The sequence below is a fragment of the Podarcis tiliguerta genome, assembly GCF_965153285.1.
Source record: "Podarcis tiliguerta genome assembly, chromosome: 8".
Taxonomy (NCBI): Eukaryota; Metazoa; Chordata; class Lepidosauria; order Squamata; family Lacertidae; genus Podarcis; species Podarcis tiliguerta.
This window is the reverse complement of record NC_139541.1, coordinates 72,948,439-72,968,641: the sequence shown is the minus strand read 5'-3', so window position 1 is coordinate 72,968,641 and position 20,203 is coordinate 72,948,439. Positions and strand designations below refer to the sequence as shown.

The 20,203-nt window shown below is 44.2% G+C and overlaps 2 protein-coding genes across 4 annotated transcripts; one reads left to right on the top strand and one right to left on the bottom strand.

Moving 5' to 3' along the window:
• Positions 1-770: 770 nt before the first annotated feature.
• Positions 771-9,036, bottom strand: LOC310683474 (phospholipase A2 inhibitor and Ly6/PLAUR domain-containing protein-like). Of its 2 annotated transcripts, XM_083453408.1 has the most exons (7): positions 8,732-9,036; positions 6,649-6,762; positions 5,159-5,275; positions 3,758-3,904; positions 2,831-2,974; positions 1,143-1,589; positions 771-819 (listed from the first exon to the last, which is right to left on the bottom strand). In XM_083453408.1, the coding sequence occupies exons 2-6, from the start codon at positions 6,707-6,709 to the stop codon at positions 1,378-1,380; spliced, it is 681 nt and encodes a 226-aa protein (XP_083309534.1). In that variant the 5' UTR covers positions 6,710-6,762; positions 8,732-9,036; the 3' UTR covers positions 771-819; positions 1,143-1,377. The 2 variants fall into 2 exon arrangements, with proteins under 2 accessions (XP_083309534.1, XP_083309535.1); XM_083453409.1 differs by lacking the exon at positions 5,159-5,275.
• A 1,760-nt stretch (positions 9,037-10,796) lies between these two features.
• On the top strand, positions 10,797-17,733 carry LOC310684733 (phospholipase A2 inhibitor 25 kDa subunit-like). 2 transcript variants are annotated; one of them, XM_083456230.1, is made up of 7 exons: positions 10,797-11,383; positions 11,872-11,954; positions 12,713-12,765; positions 13,707-13,823; positions 14,672-14,824; positions 14,948-15,079; positions 16,697-17,733. In XM_083456230.1, the coding sequence occupies exons 3-7, from the start codon at positions 12,717-12,719 to the stop codon at positions 16,840-16,842; spliced, it is 597 nt and encodes a 198-aa protein (XP_083312356.1). In that variant the 5' UTR covers positions 10,797-11,383; positions 11,872-11,954; positions 12,713-12,716; the 3' UTR covers positions 16,843-17,733. The 2 variants fall into 2 exon arrangements, with proteins under 2 accessions (XP_083312356.1, XP_083312355.1); XM_083456229.1 differs by having other exon boundaries at positions 10,797-11,954.
• Positions 17,734-20,203: the final 2,470 nt, after the last annotated feature.

Genomic DNA, 20,203 nt, shown 5'->3' with positions numbered 1-20,203 from the left:
CAGGGCATTTCTCTTACAGTCAGCTTGCTTTCGCTTTTAATAGCCACCACAACAAAAAATTCTGTGACTTCTGTGAATAGTGCGGCATGAAGCTTTGCGGGGGGTAGTTAATCGGTGCAACTCAAAGGACTTTGCTGACATTGTGATCTTATTTGATCAAGTAAAAGACACACACACACACCACAATTCACTTGTGTGTCATATTTCACACAGAGCCAATGCACGGCTATGGAATCCAGCTTGTAATTTCCTTAGCTCCACTTGGAGCTGTCTGTGGTCCTGCTTTTTTGTCTTAGCTCCTACACACCATTTGTCAGAGCTTTCCTCTAGAACATAAGTACATAAAAAGAGCCTGCTGGATCATGCCAATGCCTCACCTAATCCAGCATCCTGTTCTCACAGTAGCCAACCAGATGCCTGTGTGAAACCCACAAGCAGGATTCAAACACAAGACAACTCTCCCCTCCTGTGGTTTTTCCAGCAACTGGTATTCAGAAGCATTGCTGCCTCTTACCATGAAGGAAGAGCAAAGCCATCATGGCTAGTAGCCATCAATAGCCCTCTCCTCCATTAATTTGTTTAATCCTCTTTTAAAGTCATTGTTTTTTCCCTGTGGAAGTGAGTTCCATAGCTTAACGATCTGCTGCGTGAAGCAGTGCTTGGCCTAAAACCTGATTTAAAACAGGATAAGCAATGCCGGCTGCACCCAGTGAACTCACCCAGTCTGTTAGCCCATAATAGACAGCACTCACCACCATCCAGAAGCAGGATTTCAGTGCCAATACTCTTCAGCTACAGCTGATGTATTTTATGTCACGGCTAAAATGGCCGCTGTTTCTTTAATGCTTAAAAAAGCTGGGTCAGCATGAGTCAGCGGCCTGCACCGGGTTGTATATATAGAGTGAGAAATGTTAGTTTGGGTTGATTGGTTGGTTAGTGAAAGCTGGTAGTGTTGAGGTGTGTACAGTTAGTCAGTCGCTTTTGTAGAAAGACTTTTAATAATAAAAACAGAAAGTACTCTGCAAGGATATTTTTCTCGCGGACTCTTTTATGCCGACAAGGGTCCGAGGACCAGGCTGAGGCAACAAAGGGAGGTCAGAACCTTTTTTGCTTTTTACAGACACTGACATTTTATTTGTCACCTACTAGTATTATCAACTGGTCGCTGCTTGATGACATCACTTGAGTGCCACCATGCTCTGCTACTGCTGGAGGTCATGGCGGAACATAAAAAAATAGACACTAGTGTATCTTGGGCAATTTGATCTCTTCATTCACTGTAAAGCCCAAGGCCTATAAATAACTAAAGGCCACAAAGCAAGTAAGGAAGGAGGAAGGGCTCAGGCAGGATCTCTTGGTCTTCGTGCCAGAAGAAAATCAAGGAAGGATCTTCATATGAAGAAGGCAGGCAAGAACTGGGAGAGAAAGTGCAAACAACTCTGGAGTGTAGCCAAGCTTTCCAGAGATGGTCTTCATGGGAAGGCAAGTGCCTTCTCCATGTACATGAACCCCAGCAAAAAATACCATCCCTTTTTTAAAATCATCACAGACAACCTTGTTTACACAGCCCTTGATAGCCACTGGTGGTCCTGTGGAGGGAATAGAAGGAAAGGACAGTCAGCATTTAGGCTAGAAATTGAATCCATCTTAACTGGTTTCTGCTCCAGATTTTGAAGTTCCATATTTCTGAAATGGTGGCTAGGGAAACCCAGCCAGATGGGCAAGGTATAAATAGTTGTTGTTGGTGTTGTTTCCAAGGCAACTTGGAGAAAACGGGAGGAATCAGGTTGGATTCTGGAGTTTCAGAATCTTTCTGAGAGGGAAACTTAACTGCTAAATTTTATAATGAAGCTTCTAATTTCCCTCCTTTATTCTTTGGAAGTTATGAAATCATAGTGCACGCATAAAAGGATGACATGGTGCAGTGACTGTATTTTATCATCGCACCATTTTGCAAATTAGACTTTTTAAAAAATTAAAAAGACTGGGGAAAATGGAACAAGATTCTCTTGGGTCAATTATCTCATGAGAAGCAAAATTCTATAAAGTCTACCCTAATTCATATCCTAGAAAAATGAATCCCAGTGGGAGACATATATTAACAGATTTTTCCCATGCTGTCATAGTAAGTCAGGTTTTCCCAGAATGAAAAAAATCCTTTTGTTATTGTCTCCCCTCCTCATCCTCCTCGTCATCTTGCTATCCATCCTTCCTCCTCTGCCTCAGCTTTTAGCCTCCTTTCCTCCTCCAATCCTTGCCATTGCCTCCTCCTAACTGTCATCATGGTGTCATTCACAGGGTTAGTGCCATCTGTCTGCAGCCATGTGAATTACACCTTGACAACAGTCTTATACAAATATATATATTCGAGAAAGTGTGTGTGTGTGAGAGAGAGAGATTGTGTACTTTACATAGTCAGATTAGAGTAAGTCATACTCAGAGTAAATCCACTGAAAACCAGTATGCATGTTTGTGTATGTGTTCCAATGAAGTTGAATGATGAGAAGTTCAGGGCAGCATAAGGGAGTACTTCGTCATACAGTCCCTAAACTGAACTATGAAGGTGAACAAGATGTGCTGATGGTTGCTAACTTGGAGAGCTTTAAAAGGGGGTTGGACAGGAGGATGTGGCTGTCAATGGCTGCTAGTCGTGATAGCTCTATTAACTTCTGTAACTGAATATCAGCTACTGCGGATCACAAGTGGGACAGAGCTATTGTACTCATGCACCCCTTGTAGGCTTCCTGTAGGCATCTGGTTCACCTCTGTGAATTCTGGAATGGCTGGGCCTCCAGTCCAATCCAGCAGAGCCATTTATGTGGTTACTTACCTGTCCTTGCAGTCCCAGACATGTCAAGGCAATAGTCCTGGTCTCCAGTACAATTGGCAATCACTTCTTCCTTGCATGTATAGTTCTCCAGACCAAAGCAGGCTGGGCACTTTATTCCATTGAATGTAATGTTTATGGGTGGGACTGGGAGAAAGAAGAGACAGTCCAGATTTGGGAGGAAGGAAGAAGAGAGCTCTAAACACAAGGGTGGAAATCACAAATCCACCTTCTCCCACAGAGCTGAGTGGCTAGTAAGTGCAAGCCAGGTTTTCTCTAAGTCCATTAAGTTGTTACAATACAACAGCCTTTGGTTGCTTTGCCTTGATATTCTCGTAGTACTGGAGAATTCAGTGGGGAAAATGCTGATGTGCCTATCGGAGCACTTTGATATGCAAAACTTGCACTTTTACAATTGCCATGTAATATCTATTTGCATTTGGGAAGAATGGTACCTTCCGTGCAGCAACATCCCTGCCTTTGGCCATTCAGGCAGAGGCCCTCAATATTTTGCTCTTGATGCCTGCTCAAAACTTTCCTGCATTTGGAAAGTCTATCCAGACACCTGATTCATAGAATCATAGAACTATAGAGCTGGAGGATCATCTAGTCCAACCCCCTGCAATGCCAGTCATTTTAGACAATATTGAGTTGGGTGTGCAATATTTTAGACAGTTGAATATGGTCAGACTCAGTAGAAGACACCTTCCTATGGTCCTATGATTCAGTGACCAGCTCTTCAACAGTGCTCTCTGGGCCTTGTTAAAACACACACAAGTAAGGAAGTGGCTCGGTGATAGAACCGAGATTGATTTTGCAAATCACTCTTCCCCAGCCCAAGTAGGAAGCTGGTGGTTTTTTAAAAAAATGACACCGTAGAATGTGGAATGATAGAATGGGCAAAGACAAAGGGACACGTCAGTGACTTACCATCAGGAATGTAATCACTGCACTCATCCTCCTTGCAGCAGAAAAGCCTGCTTGATACAATTCCTGACTTGCCCACATTAAATGTGGAAGGGCCTTTGTAGATGCAGTCGCTGGGGAGGTAGCAAAACTTGTGAATAGTCCTTGGTCCTGTTGGGATCAAGGAAGAGAAAGTTTTAATCAGAAGAGAGGTCCCTGGCATAAATGATTAGCCCAGTAATCCAAATTATACTGACCTGGAGAGAAGATGTATGCTACATTTTGGAATATACCTTCAAAGCCATGGCTTCCACCATAGAATCCTGGGAACTGTAGGTGCTGGTAATTGCTAAGAGACCCCTACCCCCACCACAGAACTACATGTCCCAGCGTGTCCTGGGAAGAGAGATTGATTGTTAAAGCACTCTGAGAATTGCAGTTCTGTAAGAGGAATGTAAGTCCACAAACTGTTGAGAGTAAGGCAACAATGGCTGCAACAAGTAACTTGATCCAGTTGGGGGTGACAGACAGAAAGGCAGTCTGGTCTTCCTCCTCCCTGATTCATTCTCTTTTAGTAACTTTTTTTGGTAAAAGAGATCCCTTCCTTCCAGTCTTTACTTCCTTCCTACCCTTTTCCATGTTCATTCATTGTAAGTTTCCATGTGTGAGTGTTAACTTCTTAGCTGCATCTTGGCAACAGGTAAAATCTTAACTCAATGTTTTTGGTTGCCACGAGTAATAAGCCTTATGTTTTCTTTATCCGTTCAACCAGCAGTCTTACCAGCCTATTTCTTTCTGCATACTGCTATAATATATTTACCAAACTCCAGCATAAGCACCCCCTCAGCACCCTCAATCAGCAAGAGTTCCCAGGATTCTTTGAGAGAAACCAGGATGATTGAAAGTGGTATCATGGTGCTTTTAATGTATAGTGTGGATGTTGACCCAAGTCCCATTCACCTCATACATGTAAAGCACTATGAAAAAACTCTGAACAGACAAAGAATTCTGGGAGCTGTAGTATGTTAAGGCTGAGAGCTGTTGGGAGACACACACACCCTTTCCCTTCACAGAGTTACAATTCCCAAAGTTACCTATGAAGAAGGTTTGACTGTTAAACGGCTCTGGAAATTGTAGCTTTGTGAAGGGAATAGGAGACTCCTAACAACACTCTCAGCCCCTTTGACAAACTCAAAGCTCCCAGAATTCTTGGAGGAAACTGACAGTTTAAAGTGGTTCTCATAGCATGTATGGTGTTCATGTGGCCTCGGTAAACTCAATATGGTTGACTTCTGAGTAAATCTTCTTGGGCCTGGTCAGTAAGACCACCCAGTCCATGGAAAAGAAAACTATAGCCTTGCCTCATTCCTGCCATCCACCTTATTGGCTGGAACCTGTGGGTGTGTGACATCTTATGAAACTCACCTGTTGTGTTCACGGTTCGTGCTGTGCCACATTTGATGAGCCCACCAGGGCAAATGATCTTACTGCCACTACAACTGTCCCCAACAGCTGAACATGACTCACATGGCAGACATCCCCCTAAAGCAGGAGCAAGTAAAAGCAGACAAACGGCATATTCACTGTGGCCAGGACCCCTGGAGGGCATCTTTTATCCCTAAGAGCCAACACAATACTCATTGGATGGGTGGGTGGTAGAGGACTCCAACTCCCAACATTCCTGACTATTCCTTGTGCTTACTGAGACTGATGGGAGTTGGAGTCTAAAAAACACCAGGAGAGTCCTGGGCTCCCCATCCTTGCTGTAAGTAAGCCTTTCTCAAACTTGGGTCCCCATATGTTGTTGGACAACAACTCCCATCATCCCTAGCTCCCAGGACCAGTGGTCAGGAATGATGGGAGTTGTAATCCAACAAGATCTGGGCAACTAAGTTTGAGAAAGGCTGCTGTAAGTGAAAACCCAAGTAAGAGCTGGAAGAAAGGCATTCCATTCTCACAATGGTCTACCTGATACAAGCACAAGTCACCAACCTACCAATTGTAGTTTTAGGCTACAATTCCCATCAGCCCCAGGTAGCACCTTTTGTGTCATGTTGGACAGGGATGCGGAACTGGATCTTGCCAGTGGGCCAGATCCTTACCTTCCCCACTGCCCATGAAACAATTTTGACAGGCGGTGAGGCTGCCTACCTGTCAGTCATCTGCCATCATTATGTTGTCGGGCAACACCGTCAAAGGAAATCGCTCTTCAGCAGCCCTCTTTGCTGCATCTTTACCTACCCTACAGCCGATGAGCTATATGGGGCAGGTGAAGATGACCTCATAGGCCAATGGAGAGTCCTGCTAAATCTAATTAGAAAGTCCATGTGCTGCTGGTTACCCACCATTGGTTTAGAAGTTGTATATATTTCTTTTGACTTATTTAATCAAGAACATATAATTCAATTACATAGTAATCTAAAGAAATAAAAAAGAAAACTATGCAGCTAATGCAACTGAATGAAAATCGGACACACAGATAATTTTTAAAACGCCAGTTGAGGTAATTTCGTTCACAATTCCTATGATAAGTAACAATAATTATTTTTGTTGGGTGGGGGGTAGGATCATTTTTATTTATTTATTTATAAAAATGAGGAAGGACCTTGTCCTTGAGGTTTTAGGATATTCTCATTTGAAGCAGAAAATTGATTTTTTTTAAAAAAATCAAAGAAAAAGTCAAATATAGCCACCATGGCTAAGTAGCCGTCAGTAGCCTTGCCCTCAGATTTGGAACACATTTTGTTAGCACAAGGAAGCTTTCAGAATGTTAATATGCATTAATTTGAATCCCTGGATGATCCTCATCTCATAAAGATCTCTGCATTTCAGGGACCTGGACTAGATGATCCCCGTGGTCCTCCCAATGCTGCAATTCTATGATTCTAATAACACCAGGTTCCACCTGCGCTTACCTTTCCTTGTCAGGAATAGTAGCATTCCTGCATGAAACCAGCAGAGGGCAAAAACATGCATCAGAGAAGCCCAGTTCCCTAGGTAAGTCTCTGGGAGCTTGTGGGATCACAGCGCTGCAAGAGAGGTCAGGCATGGCTCACCTTTCAAGGAGTAAAGGCAAGGTACACAGAGATGCATGCCAGCGATAAATCGCTTTGGCTCCCTCTGCAATTTAGTGGGGAGGGAGTAGATATGGAGAAACGGAAGCCATGGACTCAAAATTCAGTCTGACTTACTTTGACCTAGAGCTGGGCTGATATTGTAGCCAGGTTCTCAGATTGTGCGGTTGTTGCCACCCTCTCAACAAATATTCCACTTCTGTCAATGATGAAAGGAGGCACACGTGCTTGAAATTACCAGCACCTGATCACTACAGCCCACCACAGTGGACCACCCCTCCACTGGCGCTTTAAATTATGCCATAATGAATTAGCTAGCCTTTATAACCAATGAACAGCCATGTCATGCTAAATTCCATTCATGCCAGTCGTTGCCTTGTGACACAATGATAACCCTCATTGAAGAACGACCCTACCTCTCCCCTCCGCTTTTCCCACACATGCATGCTTCTGTTTACCCATTAAAACAGTTGGGAAGAATCATATAGCTGTATACTGCCTCAAATTTCATAAATTAACTCCCACCATTTCTGCGTTGATAGTAGTAGTAGAAGTAGTAGTAGTAGTAGTAATAATAATAATAATAATAATAATAATAATAATTATTTATACTCCTTCCAACAAAACACTAAAATGCAATAACCTATTAAACATTAAAAGGTTCCCTAAACAGGGCTGCCTTTAGATGTCTTCTAAAAGTTTGGTAGTTATTTTTCTCTTTGACATCTGGTGGGAGGACGTTCCACAGGGCTGGTGCCACTACCGAGAAGGCCCTCTGCCAGGTTCCCTGTAACTTGGCTTCTTGCAGCGAGGGAACTGCTAGAAGGCTCTCAGCGCTGGACCTCATGTCTGGACAGAACGATGGAGGTGGAGACGCTCCTTCAGGAATACTGGACCGAGGCTGTTTAGGGCTTTAAAGGTCAGCACCGACACTTTGAATTGTGCTCGGAAACGTACTGGGAGCCAGTGTAGGTCTTTCAAGACCAGTGTTATATGGTCTCAGCTGCTGCTCCCAGTCACCAGTCTAGCTGCCGCATTTTGGATTGGTTGTAGTTTCCGGGTCACCTTCAAAGGTAGCCCCACATAGAGCGCATTGCAGTAGTCCAAGCGAGAGATAACTAGAGCATGCAGCACTCTGGCGAGACAGTCTGCGGGCAGGTAGGGTCTCAGAATGCGTACCAGATGGAGCTGATAAACAGCTGCCCTGGACACAGAATTGACCTGTGCCTCCATGGACTGCTGTGAGTCCAGAATGACTCCCAGGCTGCACATCTGGTCCTTCAGGGTCACAGTTACCCCATAGGATTGCAAATGGATATTTTTTCTGAAAGCATTTAACATGGAACTGAGCAATTAAGTGTCCACTACATTCCTTTGTTGTTTTTGATGCAAATAACACACACAATACACATTTACATTGCCCCCTCGTTTCATCCCCTCCAACCTCTTTGCCTCCCCATCTTTTCCTTCAAGAAGTGTGCTGTGCAGTGCCGGATTTACGTACATATAAGCTAAACAAGCTATAGCTTAGGGCCCCACTCTCTTAGGCCCCCCCCCAAAAAAAAAAAAATAAAGGGGAGAAAACCCTAGATGTATTATTCACTATTGTTTTTCACTATTAATATACTTCTTCTTAATTCTATTTCAGTTCAACAATTACTTCGATAAAATACATATTTTGTTATGTGCAAATGGCTTTAGATACCTATTAGGTCCATAAATTACCATATAGCATATATTCAACACAAAAAACCAGTGATAATTTGTTGTTGACAAAGGACAGCTGGAGATATAAAGGGCCCCATTACCTTCAGCAGCTTAGGGGCCTCATCAAATCTAAATCTGGTCCTGGTGCTGTGTTCAGCCTTGAGTCCCGTTAGGGGAAAAGGTGGGGTATAAATAAATAAAGAAGGTTTATTTTTACCATGTCCAAAGTGCCCAGATATTTAGCTCCTCCTTTCTCCATTGCTGGGCATGGGAAGGACTATGTATGCGAGCGTCATTCAGGTGAGCACTAAGGAAGCTGATGGAAGGATGAGCCCCTCTACAAATCTCAAGCGAGATAAGCAGGCACACACAGCCCTGAAAAGTGGTGGCAGCTGAGGGGGCTGAGCTTGGCCAAATAGCACATGGGGCTAGAGGCAGCGGAAGTCTTCAGCAGGTGTGCTTTAGCATCCGCATGCCAGTAGTGGCTGTCACTCCTAAGCTTCTGTTGAAAAAATATGTCAGCTGATGAGCATGAACTCCTATTCTGATGTGATGCCCTCTATTGTGATGCCCTCTCTCTGGTGAGCCAGTCGGCTGGGTGTTTGGCGATGCATTAGGCACAAGCTGGCTTTGGTTTCTGGGCCTTGGGCATGATGCCTGCAGTAGACCCCCTTTCTTAGAGTGACTTCTCCTGCTTGCTGTTGCTCCTGCTGCTGTTGCCCTCCTCCTGACAGCCGAAACTACAGAGCTAGTCATGGGTGTGTGTGTGTAGCAGAGCAGTAGTGGCTGTTGTGATGGGACAGAGCTGCCTTGATACCCTCTCAGGTTCACCCAGTGGCAAAGCTGCATGCTCCAGCACCGGGGGCAGAGAGCAGGCGGGGGCATGGCACGCATCCCGGGCGAGTGGCACATCACCTGTGGGGTGTGGCATGTGTCCCGGAGGTGTGGCATGCCACATGCAGGGGTGTGGTTCCAGGGGCATGGCACGTCACCCGCAGGGGCATGGCATGAGTCCGGGGGCATGGCACCCGGCACGGTGGGGGTTGCGCAGCATGTGTCCGGGGGGGCAGCTGCGATGGTAGCCCCTTTCCCAATGGTGCTGGGGGCAGTGCACCCCACCCGCCCCAACCCCCTTCCTCCACCAGTGGGTTCACCTAGATGGGGCTGTGGCCAGGTTGGGTGATGTTGAGATTGGGGCTGTGCAGAAACACCTGCAGTGCCACCCTAGTGCTTCTGCCATCATGCAGCCCTGATGCGTTATTCATTCATTGTGGAACTTACTAAATGCCTATTTAAAAACTATCTGATCACTGCATGGACTATGCTGAATCATATTATTCTGCGACTCTTGTAAAAAAAGTGCTGACTACATAAACCCATGATGAATGTACCCTTCCTCCTTGAGTGAGGTTATCGGGGCCGCTGACACCTATCAGGAATTAATAGTACAAACAAATTAGGAAATGCACAATAAAGCTATGCAATTGCAGCAGCATCACAGGTGTTCAGGCATTTGCCTCTCCTCTGTGAGGCAGGAAGTGCGATTGGTGCTCGCTGGCTGTGCCTCCTTTGCTGCATCATAATTGGCTCAACTCCACCTTATCAGCACCAGGGTGAAGGTCTCTAAGCAGAAGGCGTGTTCTATAGACATAGGCCCCACCACACATGATTTGGAACCCTTACCGTGCAAAGTTCTAAATGATATCAGGAATGTCATTGCGGAGAACAGGATCTGCCCTTCAGACCATCATATTTTTTCCCCCATTAGCTTTTGTTTGGTTGTTGACAGGGAAGGAAAGATTATTATAGTAGGAATTCCCCTCTTTTGCATATATTTGCCTTCTGACTTAGATTCTGAACAGGCACCTACAGAATAATAAGAGATTCCAACATTTTGGGTTGCAGTCCACCACGCTCTACTTAGAGTAGAACCGTTGAAACTAATATTACCATTAATTTCAGTGGGCTTAGTTTGAATAGGTCTAATGTTAGATGCAACCCATTGCATTCCAGTAGAGTAAACATAGGTAGCAATTGAGATCTTCTCTTGCAGAAGCAGACACCAAAAACATATTTAGAAAGTTCCAGACATATTCTCTCTCTCTCTCTCTCTCTCTCTCTCTCTCTCTCTCTCTGGGTGTGTGTGTGTGTGGAATGTGTGAAGAAAATAGTAATCACTCTTTCTGAAGAATGTGCCTTGAACAAAGTTGCAGAAGAGAATGAGAATTTAGTTGTTTGTGGGATTATTCAATTAGGTAAAAACAGTGCTTTTTCTGGGGGGATGCAGGGGTGCGCATACCCCTAAACATTTTGTGAATCTTTGTACTTTTGTCCAGTTGCTGTATTTATTTTCCCCAATTTTAACTATAAAATGGTGGTTTTCTTGAGTCAAAATGAGAGTACCCCAAAATATATATTTTTAGGTGGGAAAAAGCACTGGGTAAAAAAGGTAAAGGACAGTTAAGTCCAGTCAAAGGAGACTATGGGGTTGCGGCGCTCATCTCACTTTCAGACCAAGGGAGCCAGCATTTGTCCACAGACAGTTTTCCAGGTCATGTGACCAGCATGACTAAACCGCTTCTGGCCCAATGGGACACTGTGACGGAAACCAGAGCGCACAGAAACACAGTTTACTTTCCCTCCTCATGCTTTCAAACTGCTAGGTTGGCAGGAGCTGGGACAGAGCAACAGGAGCTCACCCCATTGTGGGGATTTGAATTGCTGACCTTCTGATCAGCAAGCCCAAGGGGCTCAGTGGATTACACCACAGCACCACCCATGTCCCTTTTTTCATTCAATTACAGAGCAAGAGGACATGGATTTTGATAAGTGATGGCAAATCCAAGTGACCTTACTATGCAGAACAAAGGTGTGGTATGTCTGTGCTGGTGTGCTTGCTAGTATATAAGAAAGAAAAGCCTAGTAGCAGGGACCTGCAACCAAATGCTGTAGTATATCCTTGGTGTGTGGTATCTGAACCAGTGACTGTAGGGCTGAGAGAGCTAAAGTTGCCTCCAAGACCTCCTCTAACTTGGGTCTTCCTTCATGTGCAAGATTTTATTTTTATTTTTACCAAAGTAAAAATTTAAATATTTATTTAACTGTTTTATGTTTGGTCCTTATCTTCTGTGCCACTGAATTGCTACAGTGTTTCAGCTGCTGTGCACAATGAGGCTTTGCTAGCACACCCAAAATCAGAGTCAGGAGACAGAATTGTGAAATAGCTAACTTGTTCTTTGTTCAAACTTGGGTGGTATGTTGGTGGTGAGAGAATGGGGGAAATCAAATTGGTACTGATATAAATGATAAGCTAATCTTTCTTTTGCGTCATGCTAAAGTCGTCGTCTTCTATTTAAGCCTGGGCATGCTTGAGCCAATGCTTCACAAGTGAAATCGGGTTGCCAGGAGAAGACATAACTACCCAGTTTGCAGTCCTTGTGGTAAGTCACATATGCCATCCACTTTGGAGCACCAGACCTGAGCACATTCAGGTTGCATCCACATCATCCATCTAAAGCATTGTGATGCCCCTTTAAGCAGTCTTGGGTCCCCCAAAGACTCCTTATTAAGTGTGCTGAGAGTTGTTGGGAAAACCCTATTCCTATACCAGAGCTCTAATTGCCAAGGTGGTTGAACAATCCGGCCCTCTTCACATGGGTTTCTGAGAAGTGTAGTTTTATGGGCAGATAAAAGAGATGTGTTGGGTTGGTGTTGGTGGGTTGGTGGAGTTCTAGGAAAGTACCCAAGGAACATACACGACACAGTTCTACATGGGGTGGAGGACCCCGCATAAACAGGAGGCGAGTCCTATAGTCTCTCTGTCTTGATTTTTAACCCTTCCCTCCTTGTTTTGGCTTATGAACAAGTCTGGGATAAAAGAAGCTTTTTCCTGAGATGGGCAGGGAGCTTTCCAACACCCGAAATATGTGTTTGGCTCATCCCCACACAAGATCCCTGTGCCACCCAGTGAATTTCTAACAGAATTCAGAGTGGAGGGGCGTTTGTGTTGATGGACCCCAGACCCCAGCAGGAAGTGGCAGACATCTCATTGTACTGAGAGATTTGGCTTTTTTAAAAAAAATCATACATACTTCCTCTCATGATTTATTTATTTATTGCAAACAGCAGGCTAAAATAATTGCTTCACAAAAAAACTGAAACTTTTTGAGCTCATTCCCACTGCGCACTTCTTCCCCAGTGCCATGCCGGTTCCCTTGGGACTTCTTCTCTTCTCTGTGCTTCTAACCCCAGGTAAGCAGTCGTAATCTTCTAGGGCCGGTGTGTGTTGCAGTGGGATGCTTGGGAGTAAGCTATTCAGTCTCTTATGCTTAAGCCAAGAAATTGTCTCTTCGATGATATTCAGCACTAGTAGATGCATCAATGGCACGAGACAACCGAAGAAGGCCAGAAAATTGTGCTCAGGGAGTGTGCTATCCGCCAATCCCAACAAATGGGCCCCCACCAGGGGCGGAACAGCACTCTCTCAACTGTATGGACTGCTAGGGCGAAACGGGGATATAATAATAATAATAATAATAATAATAATAATAATAATAATAATAATAATAATAATAATTTATTTATACCCCACCCACCTGGCTGAGTTTCCCCAGCTACTCTGGGTGGCACCCTGTGTTTTTTATAACTTCATACGCTGGTTCATCAGCACCTCACAGCTACTGGGAACAACATTGGACTCATCTTTTTCTTGAATTTTCTTGAACTTATTTAAAAACAAGAAAAAATGAAAAACTGAGTCAAGAATTTGTAAGAATCTAGTAAAATCAGATATTGCAAGTTCACTTTATTTTATGTAGTTTGGAAGTTTTCGCGTCACTTTGCAAGTAATTGTCTCTTTCTCACATATTTGATAAATGATGTAAAATTATTCTTGAACAACTGTGTGAATATTTCTCGCCATCGTGCTGCATGAGTTGTACTTTCTAACCCCAGGTAAGCAGTAGTAATCTTCTAGGGGTGGTGGATGATCCAAGTTGGAAATTTTGGAAGAGTTGACTGGAAGTGGAAACCACTGTATCTCCTTCATGCTTGTTGAATGTTGCATTACACTGGGGAAGGCAAAGAACAGTGTTGCACTTGACCGACTTTTCTGGGATCCAGTGGACAGGTAACGTAGGGAGATGTCTGTGCATGGACCCTTCTAAAGAAATCTTTTGTCTTCCCATCCACAGGTGACTCATTAGAGTGTGAAACCTGCCCAGGGTTAGATGGCAACTGTAATGGCACTATGGAGCGTTGTAGTGCTCATGAAGAGACCTGCTCTGTTGCTTTTGTGGAAGCTACAGTAGGTGAGTGAGAAGGACCTCTGCCTCTTGCAAAAGGTCTATCAAGATGCCTTATTGAGAGTCAGGCCATCCATCCATTTACCTGCAGTAGTGACTGCTTAGACTCCACATGCACTGGACTACAACTCCCATTATCCTCCACCATTGGTAACGCTGACTTGTGATGATGGTCTAAAGCAGGCACGTCCAACTCCCAAGAGACTGCGATCTACTCACAGATCACAATCAACCTGTTGGACATGCCAGGTTTAAAACATCACAAGCACACTGCCTCTAGGTTTCCACGCAGAAAGCTATATTTCCCAGCCTCTTGCTACCTGAGGTACCTTAACTCTGAGGTGAGGGATTGGTGACCTTCCAGATGTTTCTTTTTTATGTAACAGATTTTTTATTTTATTTTGACAGAGTAATGGTCATAAATAAATAAAAATGTGCGCCCCACCACCCAGAACATTCCATTAAACCTATCCAGCTCCCAAAATTTCAACACCTCTAGCAATGGTTTGACCCCTTTCCATATCTCCTCAAAGTCGTTTCTCCTGCATATTCCCTGTCTTACCTCAATGGTACATGTTAATTTATCATTAATAGCTATACCTCACACCTCTTTATAACATTCTTCTGTTTTATATTCTGCTTGCCCCTTCCACTTCCTAGCTATAATAATTCGTGCAGCTGTCAATAAATGTGTGAGCAAGTCCTTCATAGCTTGTGAACTTTCCACCCCATCGTAACTTCCAGATGTTTCTTACCCTTCACTGTGCTCGCTAGGGCTGAAGGGAGTTGGTAGCCCAGCCAACCCCATGTTGTGGAAGGCTGGCTTAAATACTTTCCTTATGCCTTCTCTGCAGCTGAAGTAACAAGTCAGGAAATAATAAAAGGATGTCTATCCACTCACGCCTGTGGACTCGCACCATTTTATCTGAATTTGGGCAAGATGTTTATTGCCAGAGGAAAGGCTGTCTGCTGTAAGGGGGATGACTGTGCATCTGTTTCTCCTCAAGGTAGGTATAGTTTTGCTCCCATCCTCTTTTCCTGCTCTGTGCCCCAGGGGCCAGGTTGTGCCATAGTGTGCGTACGAGTACAATTCTTCCCCTTTTCTTATACTGTGTCTTTGCTTTTTTCAGTGCCCCCAATAAACAACACGGCCAATGGGAAAAAATGCCCAGCCTGCTTGTCTCTAATGGGCCCCTGCTCTTCAGAGCTGGCAGAATGTACAGGCGCAGAGGACTACTGCCTGGATGGAATCCTCAAAAGTGGTAATTCTGATTTGATATGCTCTTCTGATTTTGAAAAGTAATTGGTCTAGCAGCCAATTCTGTCCCATTTTAAGTCAGAGGGATCTGTTCCATCCTGCTCTGTCCAGTTGTCTGCATTTTAAATCCATTTCAGGTTCACTTTTTACATGAAATGTGCACCTTTTGTGTGCAGAGTTGTAGCCAATGTTAATGGTAGCCAGGGCTGGCCCAAGACTTTTTGGCACCTGAGACGAACCGCAGAATGGCATTTGCCTCCCCACCAAGGAATAAGATGCGAGTGATGATCTACATCAGGAATAAGTGGGCAATAAAGATCTGCATGGGGATCTGATGCCCCTGTGAATTCTTGCCCACCTGAGGTGGTCGCCTCACCTTGCCCCATGTGTGGGCCGGCCCTGAGCATAGCATAGACTAATTAAAATTAATGGGTATGGCTAAAGTGTACTCTGAGTAGAATTCACTTGGAAAAAACGCATGCTTTTCAATGAATTTACCCGTAAGAAGCACATTTTGTGCATGCTTTCTTCACATTTAAATCACCTTACAAAATCTAGAGAAGGGCCCAATCCGTCTGGGAGATGCATTCTAACTGAAATCTAAGTCTAGGTGCAGCAGTTTGGGTGGCTCTATTATGAAAAGTGGACCAAATGAATTTCTCTCCTACCACTGATTTTGTGGTTCTTTCTCCTGGCATGATAATTGATTTTACCTGCAGTCATTGCCAGCTTCAACATTGTGGGAAATGAAAATGCTGGCTCACGGACCCGATACCGGGGTGTCACCATTACAATTAGGACCCCAATGACTTCTTGAGCACCTCCCCTGGCAGGAACTTAGCTGAAAGCTTGGATCTTCTGAGGCCCTTCTCCAGGTCACACCTCTGAGAGAAGCTTGGAGGTGGCAATAGGGAAAAGGAGCCTTTTCTGGCTCAGAAATGCTCTCTGTCGCAAGGTCTACCCTGTCCCTTTGTTGGCACCTTTTCGGTGCCAGGTAAAAACTTACATTTCCCCCAACTTTTGATGGACTGAGCTGATGTAGTTTTATTCCTAGTATGTTGCAAAATGTTTGATGCTCTTATGGGTGCTGTTTTCCATTTTATGGTACAACATAACAGTTTTTCAAGCTTTAGAACATCTTGTAAGTAGCTTGAGGAGCTGCAGGTGCAAGCAACTAAAATGCCTCATCATCATCATCTCCACAGATGGGGATAATAATGGACAAATGTCATATCAGGAACATTGTAGACTTGGCAGGCCTTCAAAGAGGACACCTTAAAAAGTGGGCTGCTTCTGATAGCCCTTCTAATAGAGGACATTCCTACATGGCCAACCTACATAAATGCCAACATTGGGGTCATTGCAGCAACATCCCCATCAATGGGTTATATCCAAAGCTAGTCCTTCTCAGAGGAGGCCTTTTTTTTGCCAGTGTTGGGGAAAATCTAATCAATAATAATAATTTCACAATGTGTGTTGTCCTTTTGTTCTTTTTTGTTTTGCTTTTTCTTTATTTTACTAGTCACCTTGACCCATGGCAATGGTGGGAGGCAAATAAACTTATTTGGGGTGGTGATTACTGGGAAGAGTGAACCCCTGATCTCCCATCTTTGCTTTTCAGCTCCAGGATGGTCTGACTTCATCATAAGAGGTTGTACTACCAAGTCTTTCTGTGCTACTTTAGAAAAAAATTTCGGCCCAGCCAACATTTTTGGATCTGTAGTTGGTAAATGTGAACCAGCAGACAAGACACCCCCATCATTATGAGTTCCGCTGTCATGGCTTCTGATGGTGAAGATCTTCTGGTGATGAAGACCTTCCTGTGACTCAGTCCTGAGGAAGATCTTCCTTTTAATGTCCTTCTTTACTTTCAATTTGTCATTTTCCAGAGGGATTTGTTTTCCTAGTTGTTCTACTGAATTAGAAAGAAATTCTACTGAATTAGAAATAATCTTTTTAAAAGAAATCATGAAGTTCTGTAGTGAAGGTCGGTTGGCCGAGGAGCGGGAAACCTTTTCAGCCTAAGGGATGCATTCCCTCATGTTGACCTTCTGAGGGCCAACAGCAAAAGTTTGTGGAACAACGGCTTCTTCCTGTATAGCCAATGAAACAGAGGACTTCTGCAAACAGAGGGCTGTCCTCTAGCCAGGCATGGCGTGTCCTGTTTTGCCACTTGAGGTGAAACGGAAATGTACCACCCTTCCCTGCTGCTGCCCCACTCTCCCACTGAGGTGCCCCTTCCCTGTGTTCCATGGCAGCACTTGTGAACCACTGCCAGCAGCACCGGCTTCCAGAGAAAGCTCATGAGATCTCACCAAAATCTCAGTGGGTGACGTCCTGCGAGATCTCTCCAGAAACTGGTACTGCTGCCAGTGCCACTTCTCCATGGGTGATGACAGCTGTGGGCTGCTGCTGCGCAAGGCGGTTACCTTATCTTGCTTCATGGGTGGGCCCACCTGACAGCCCACTCAAATAGAGGACTATATTTACAAGGTGCACATGTGAACCCATTTACGTGTCTACTACATGTAGAGACCTGACGTCTTCCACTATTGAGATGAGCTGTACCTTCTGCATAGATTCAGGAAGTGCATTCATTAAAAATGCCTTTATACATTTGACCTTTATGCCTAATAAAGAACTTCACACAGCAGAAAATGGACAGAGATTCCTTTATTACATTGAATCTGTCTAATCCTCTTTTAAGGCCATCTAGGTTGGTGGCCATCACTGTGGCAAGAAGTCCCACAGCTTAATGTGACGCTTGAAGACGTACTTTATTTTCTCTGTCCTGAATCTTCCAACATTTGTTGTCATTGGAAGACCATGAATTGTAGAGTTACGAGAGAGGGAGAGAAACATTTCTCTATCTGATTTCTTCATGCCATGCATAATTTTACAAACTTCTATCATGTGGCCTCTTACTCACATTATATCTAAACTAAGTCTTAACTAAGTCCTAAGTACTACAGCATTCCCACCCCCTCAATCTATCCCCTTGTCCCCTTGTCCAGTTTGATTGCCATTTTCCGAATCTTTTCCAAGTCTACAATATCCTCTCTCTCTTTAGGTGAGGCAACCACAACTGCATACAGTACAGTGATACCTCAGGTTAAGAACTTAATTCTTCCGGAGGTTCGTTCTTAACCTGAAACTGTTCTTAACCTGAGGTACCACTTTAGCTAATGGGGCCTCCCACTGCCGCTGCACTGCCACTGCATGATTTCTGTTCTCATCCTGAAGCAAAGTTCTTAAACAGAGGTACTATTTTTGGGTTAGCGGAGTCTGTAACCTGAAGCGTCTGTAACCTGAAGCATCTGTAACCTGAGGTACCACTGTATCTGAAATTTGAATGAAGGCATTTCAGACCCCTTAAATGTATTTGTGAAATTAAGATATTTTGCCCCATCGTTCATCACATTACATTTGTTTATGCTGAATTTCATTTGCCATTAAAAAATCAAAGAATTGTAGAGTTGGAAGGGACTGCGAGGGTCATCTAGTCCTACCCCTGCAATGCAGGAATCTTTTGCCATTTTACTGTTTGGAGAAGTCCTTTTGGAGAACTTCGCAATCTTGGCCACCTCACTGCTCTCTCTTAACTCCATGTTGTTAAACTCCAAGTTAAAAAGCACAGGTCCCAATACCTATCTTTGGGGAACTCCACTTTCTACAAATTTCCCTCTTTCCCCTCTTTTCTTGGCCCAATGGCAGAAGAGCGGGCTGGAGTGATATTCCTCCAACATTGTACAGCTTGACAGAGGAGCAGTCTGCTTGCGTCCAGCACAGTCACTGATGAGATACATGATGTGATTCTAATGTGATTTTGGTTTTCATCTTTTTGTAGCATGGGAAGGTTTTATATATGTCTGTCTGTCTATCTGTCTAGATCTGGATACAAATCCAGATCTAGATATTGTTCTTGCTATATTATCATTGAACACTGTTAGTATTATGCATGATTCCCGTGCCAGCTGATCTTATGTGGAAGGATGTGTGGATCCAGATTTGGCCTCCATGGCCACTTAGGGACACACTGTTAAGACCATATTCATAGAAGACAATCTTACTTGGCAATGAGTGATTGCCGAAGAAGAAAGAAGATCTTACGAAAATTTTGTATTTTAAATCTTTGAAGTCACTCTAATACTTTTTTAAAAAGTGAAAAGTACATTTAATAAATAGTAAATGTACCCTTCCTCCTTGAGTGAGATCACCAGGGCAGCTGACATCCACCATGAAGCCGTAGGACAAATGAAACAGTAAATTAACAAAAAGGCAATCAAATTCCAGTGTCCCTACTGTATACCGAAGCTCTGTTCAGGCTTTTGCTTCTCATCTGTGAGAAAAAAGGTATGGTTGGTGCTCACTGACTGACTTTTCCTCCTTTGCTGCATCACAGTTGACTCATCTCCACCTTATCAGCAGGTGGGGGGCAGGTTTGAAGGTCTCTAAGTGAAGGGAAAGGGACTTGGGTGGTGCTGTGAGTTAAACCACTGAGCCTAGGGCTTGCCGATCAGAAGGTCGGCGGTTCGAATCCCTGCGACAGGGTGAGCTCCTATTGCTCGGTCCCTGCTCCTGCCAACCTAGCAGTTCGAAAGCACATCAAAGTGCAAGTAGGTTCCACTCTGGCGGGAAGGTAAACGGCGTTTCAGTGCGCTGCTCTGGTTTGCCAGAAGTGGCTTAGTCATGCTGGCCACATGACACATGAGGGAGTTGTACACCGGGTCCCTCAGCCAATAAAGCAAGATGAGCACCGCAACCCCAGAGTTGGTCATGACTGGACCTAACGGTCAGGGGTCCCTTTACCTTTACCCTTTAAATGAAGGGAGTGTTCCATAGACATGGCCTCCACACCCCATAATTTGGAACACTCGTGGTGCAAAGTTCTAAATACTAAGGGGATTGTCTTTGTGCGGAATAGGCTCTCTGCTTCAGACCTTCCAACATCCAGTGATCATCTCCAGCAGTGCCCACCACCCATTGGATTTTGTTGCATTTATTACAGGGAAAGAGAGCTGAAGTGCAGATTCCACCCCTCCATACATATTTGCCTTCTGAATTGAACTACTATTTATTTATTTATACATACATACATACATACATACATACATACATACCCCACCCA

What these genes read in the sequence shown, in the direction of transcription:
- LOC310683474 (XM_083453408.1), bottom strand. Translation starts at nt 6,709, where the DNA reads ATGCATGTTTTTGCCCTCTGCTGGTTTCATGCAGGAATGCTACTATTC. An exon ending in ACGAACCGTGAACACAACAG is followed by an intron (nt 3,905 to 5,158) that starts GTGAGTTTCATA and finishes TGATCCCAACAG; the next exon opens with GACCAAGGACTATTCACAAG. An exon ending in GTCTGGGACTGCAAGGACAG is followed by an intron (nt 1,590 to 2,830) that starts GTAAGTAACCAC and finishes TTCCCTCCACAG; the next exon opens with GACCACCAGTGGCTATCAAG.
- LOC310684733 (XM_083456230.1), top strand. Translation starts at nt 12,717, where the DNA reads ATGCCGGTTCCCTTGGGACTTCTTCTCTTCTCTGTGCTTCTAACCCCA. An exon ending in TTTTGTGGAAGCTACAGTAG is followed by an intron (nt 13,824 to 14,671) that starts GTGAGTGAGAAG and finishes CCTTCTCTGCAG; the next exon opens with CTGAAGTAACAAGTCAGGAA. An exon ending in GGATGGAATCCTCAAAAGTG is followed by an intron (nt 15,080 to 16,696) that starts GTAATTCTGATT and finishes TTTGCTTTTCAG; the next exon opens with CTCCAGGATGGTCTGACTTC.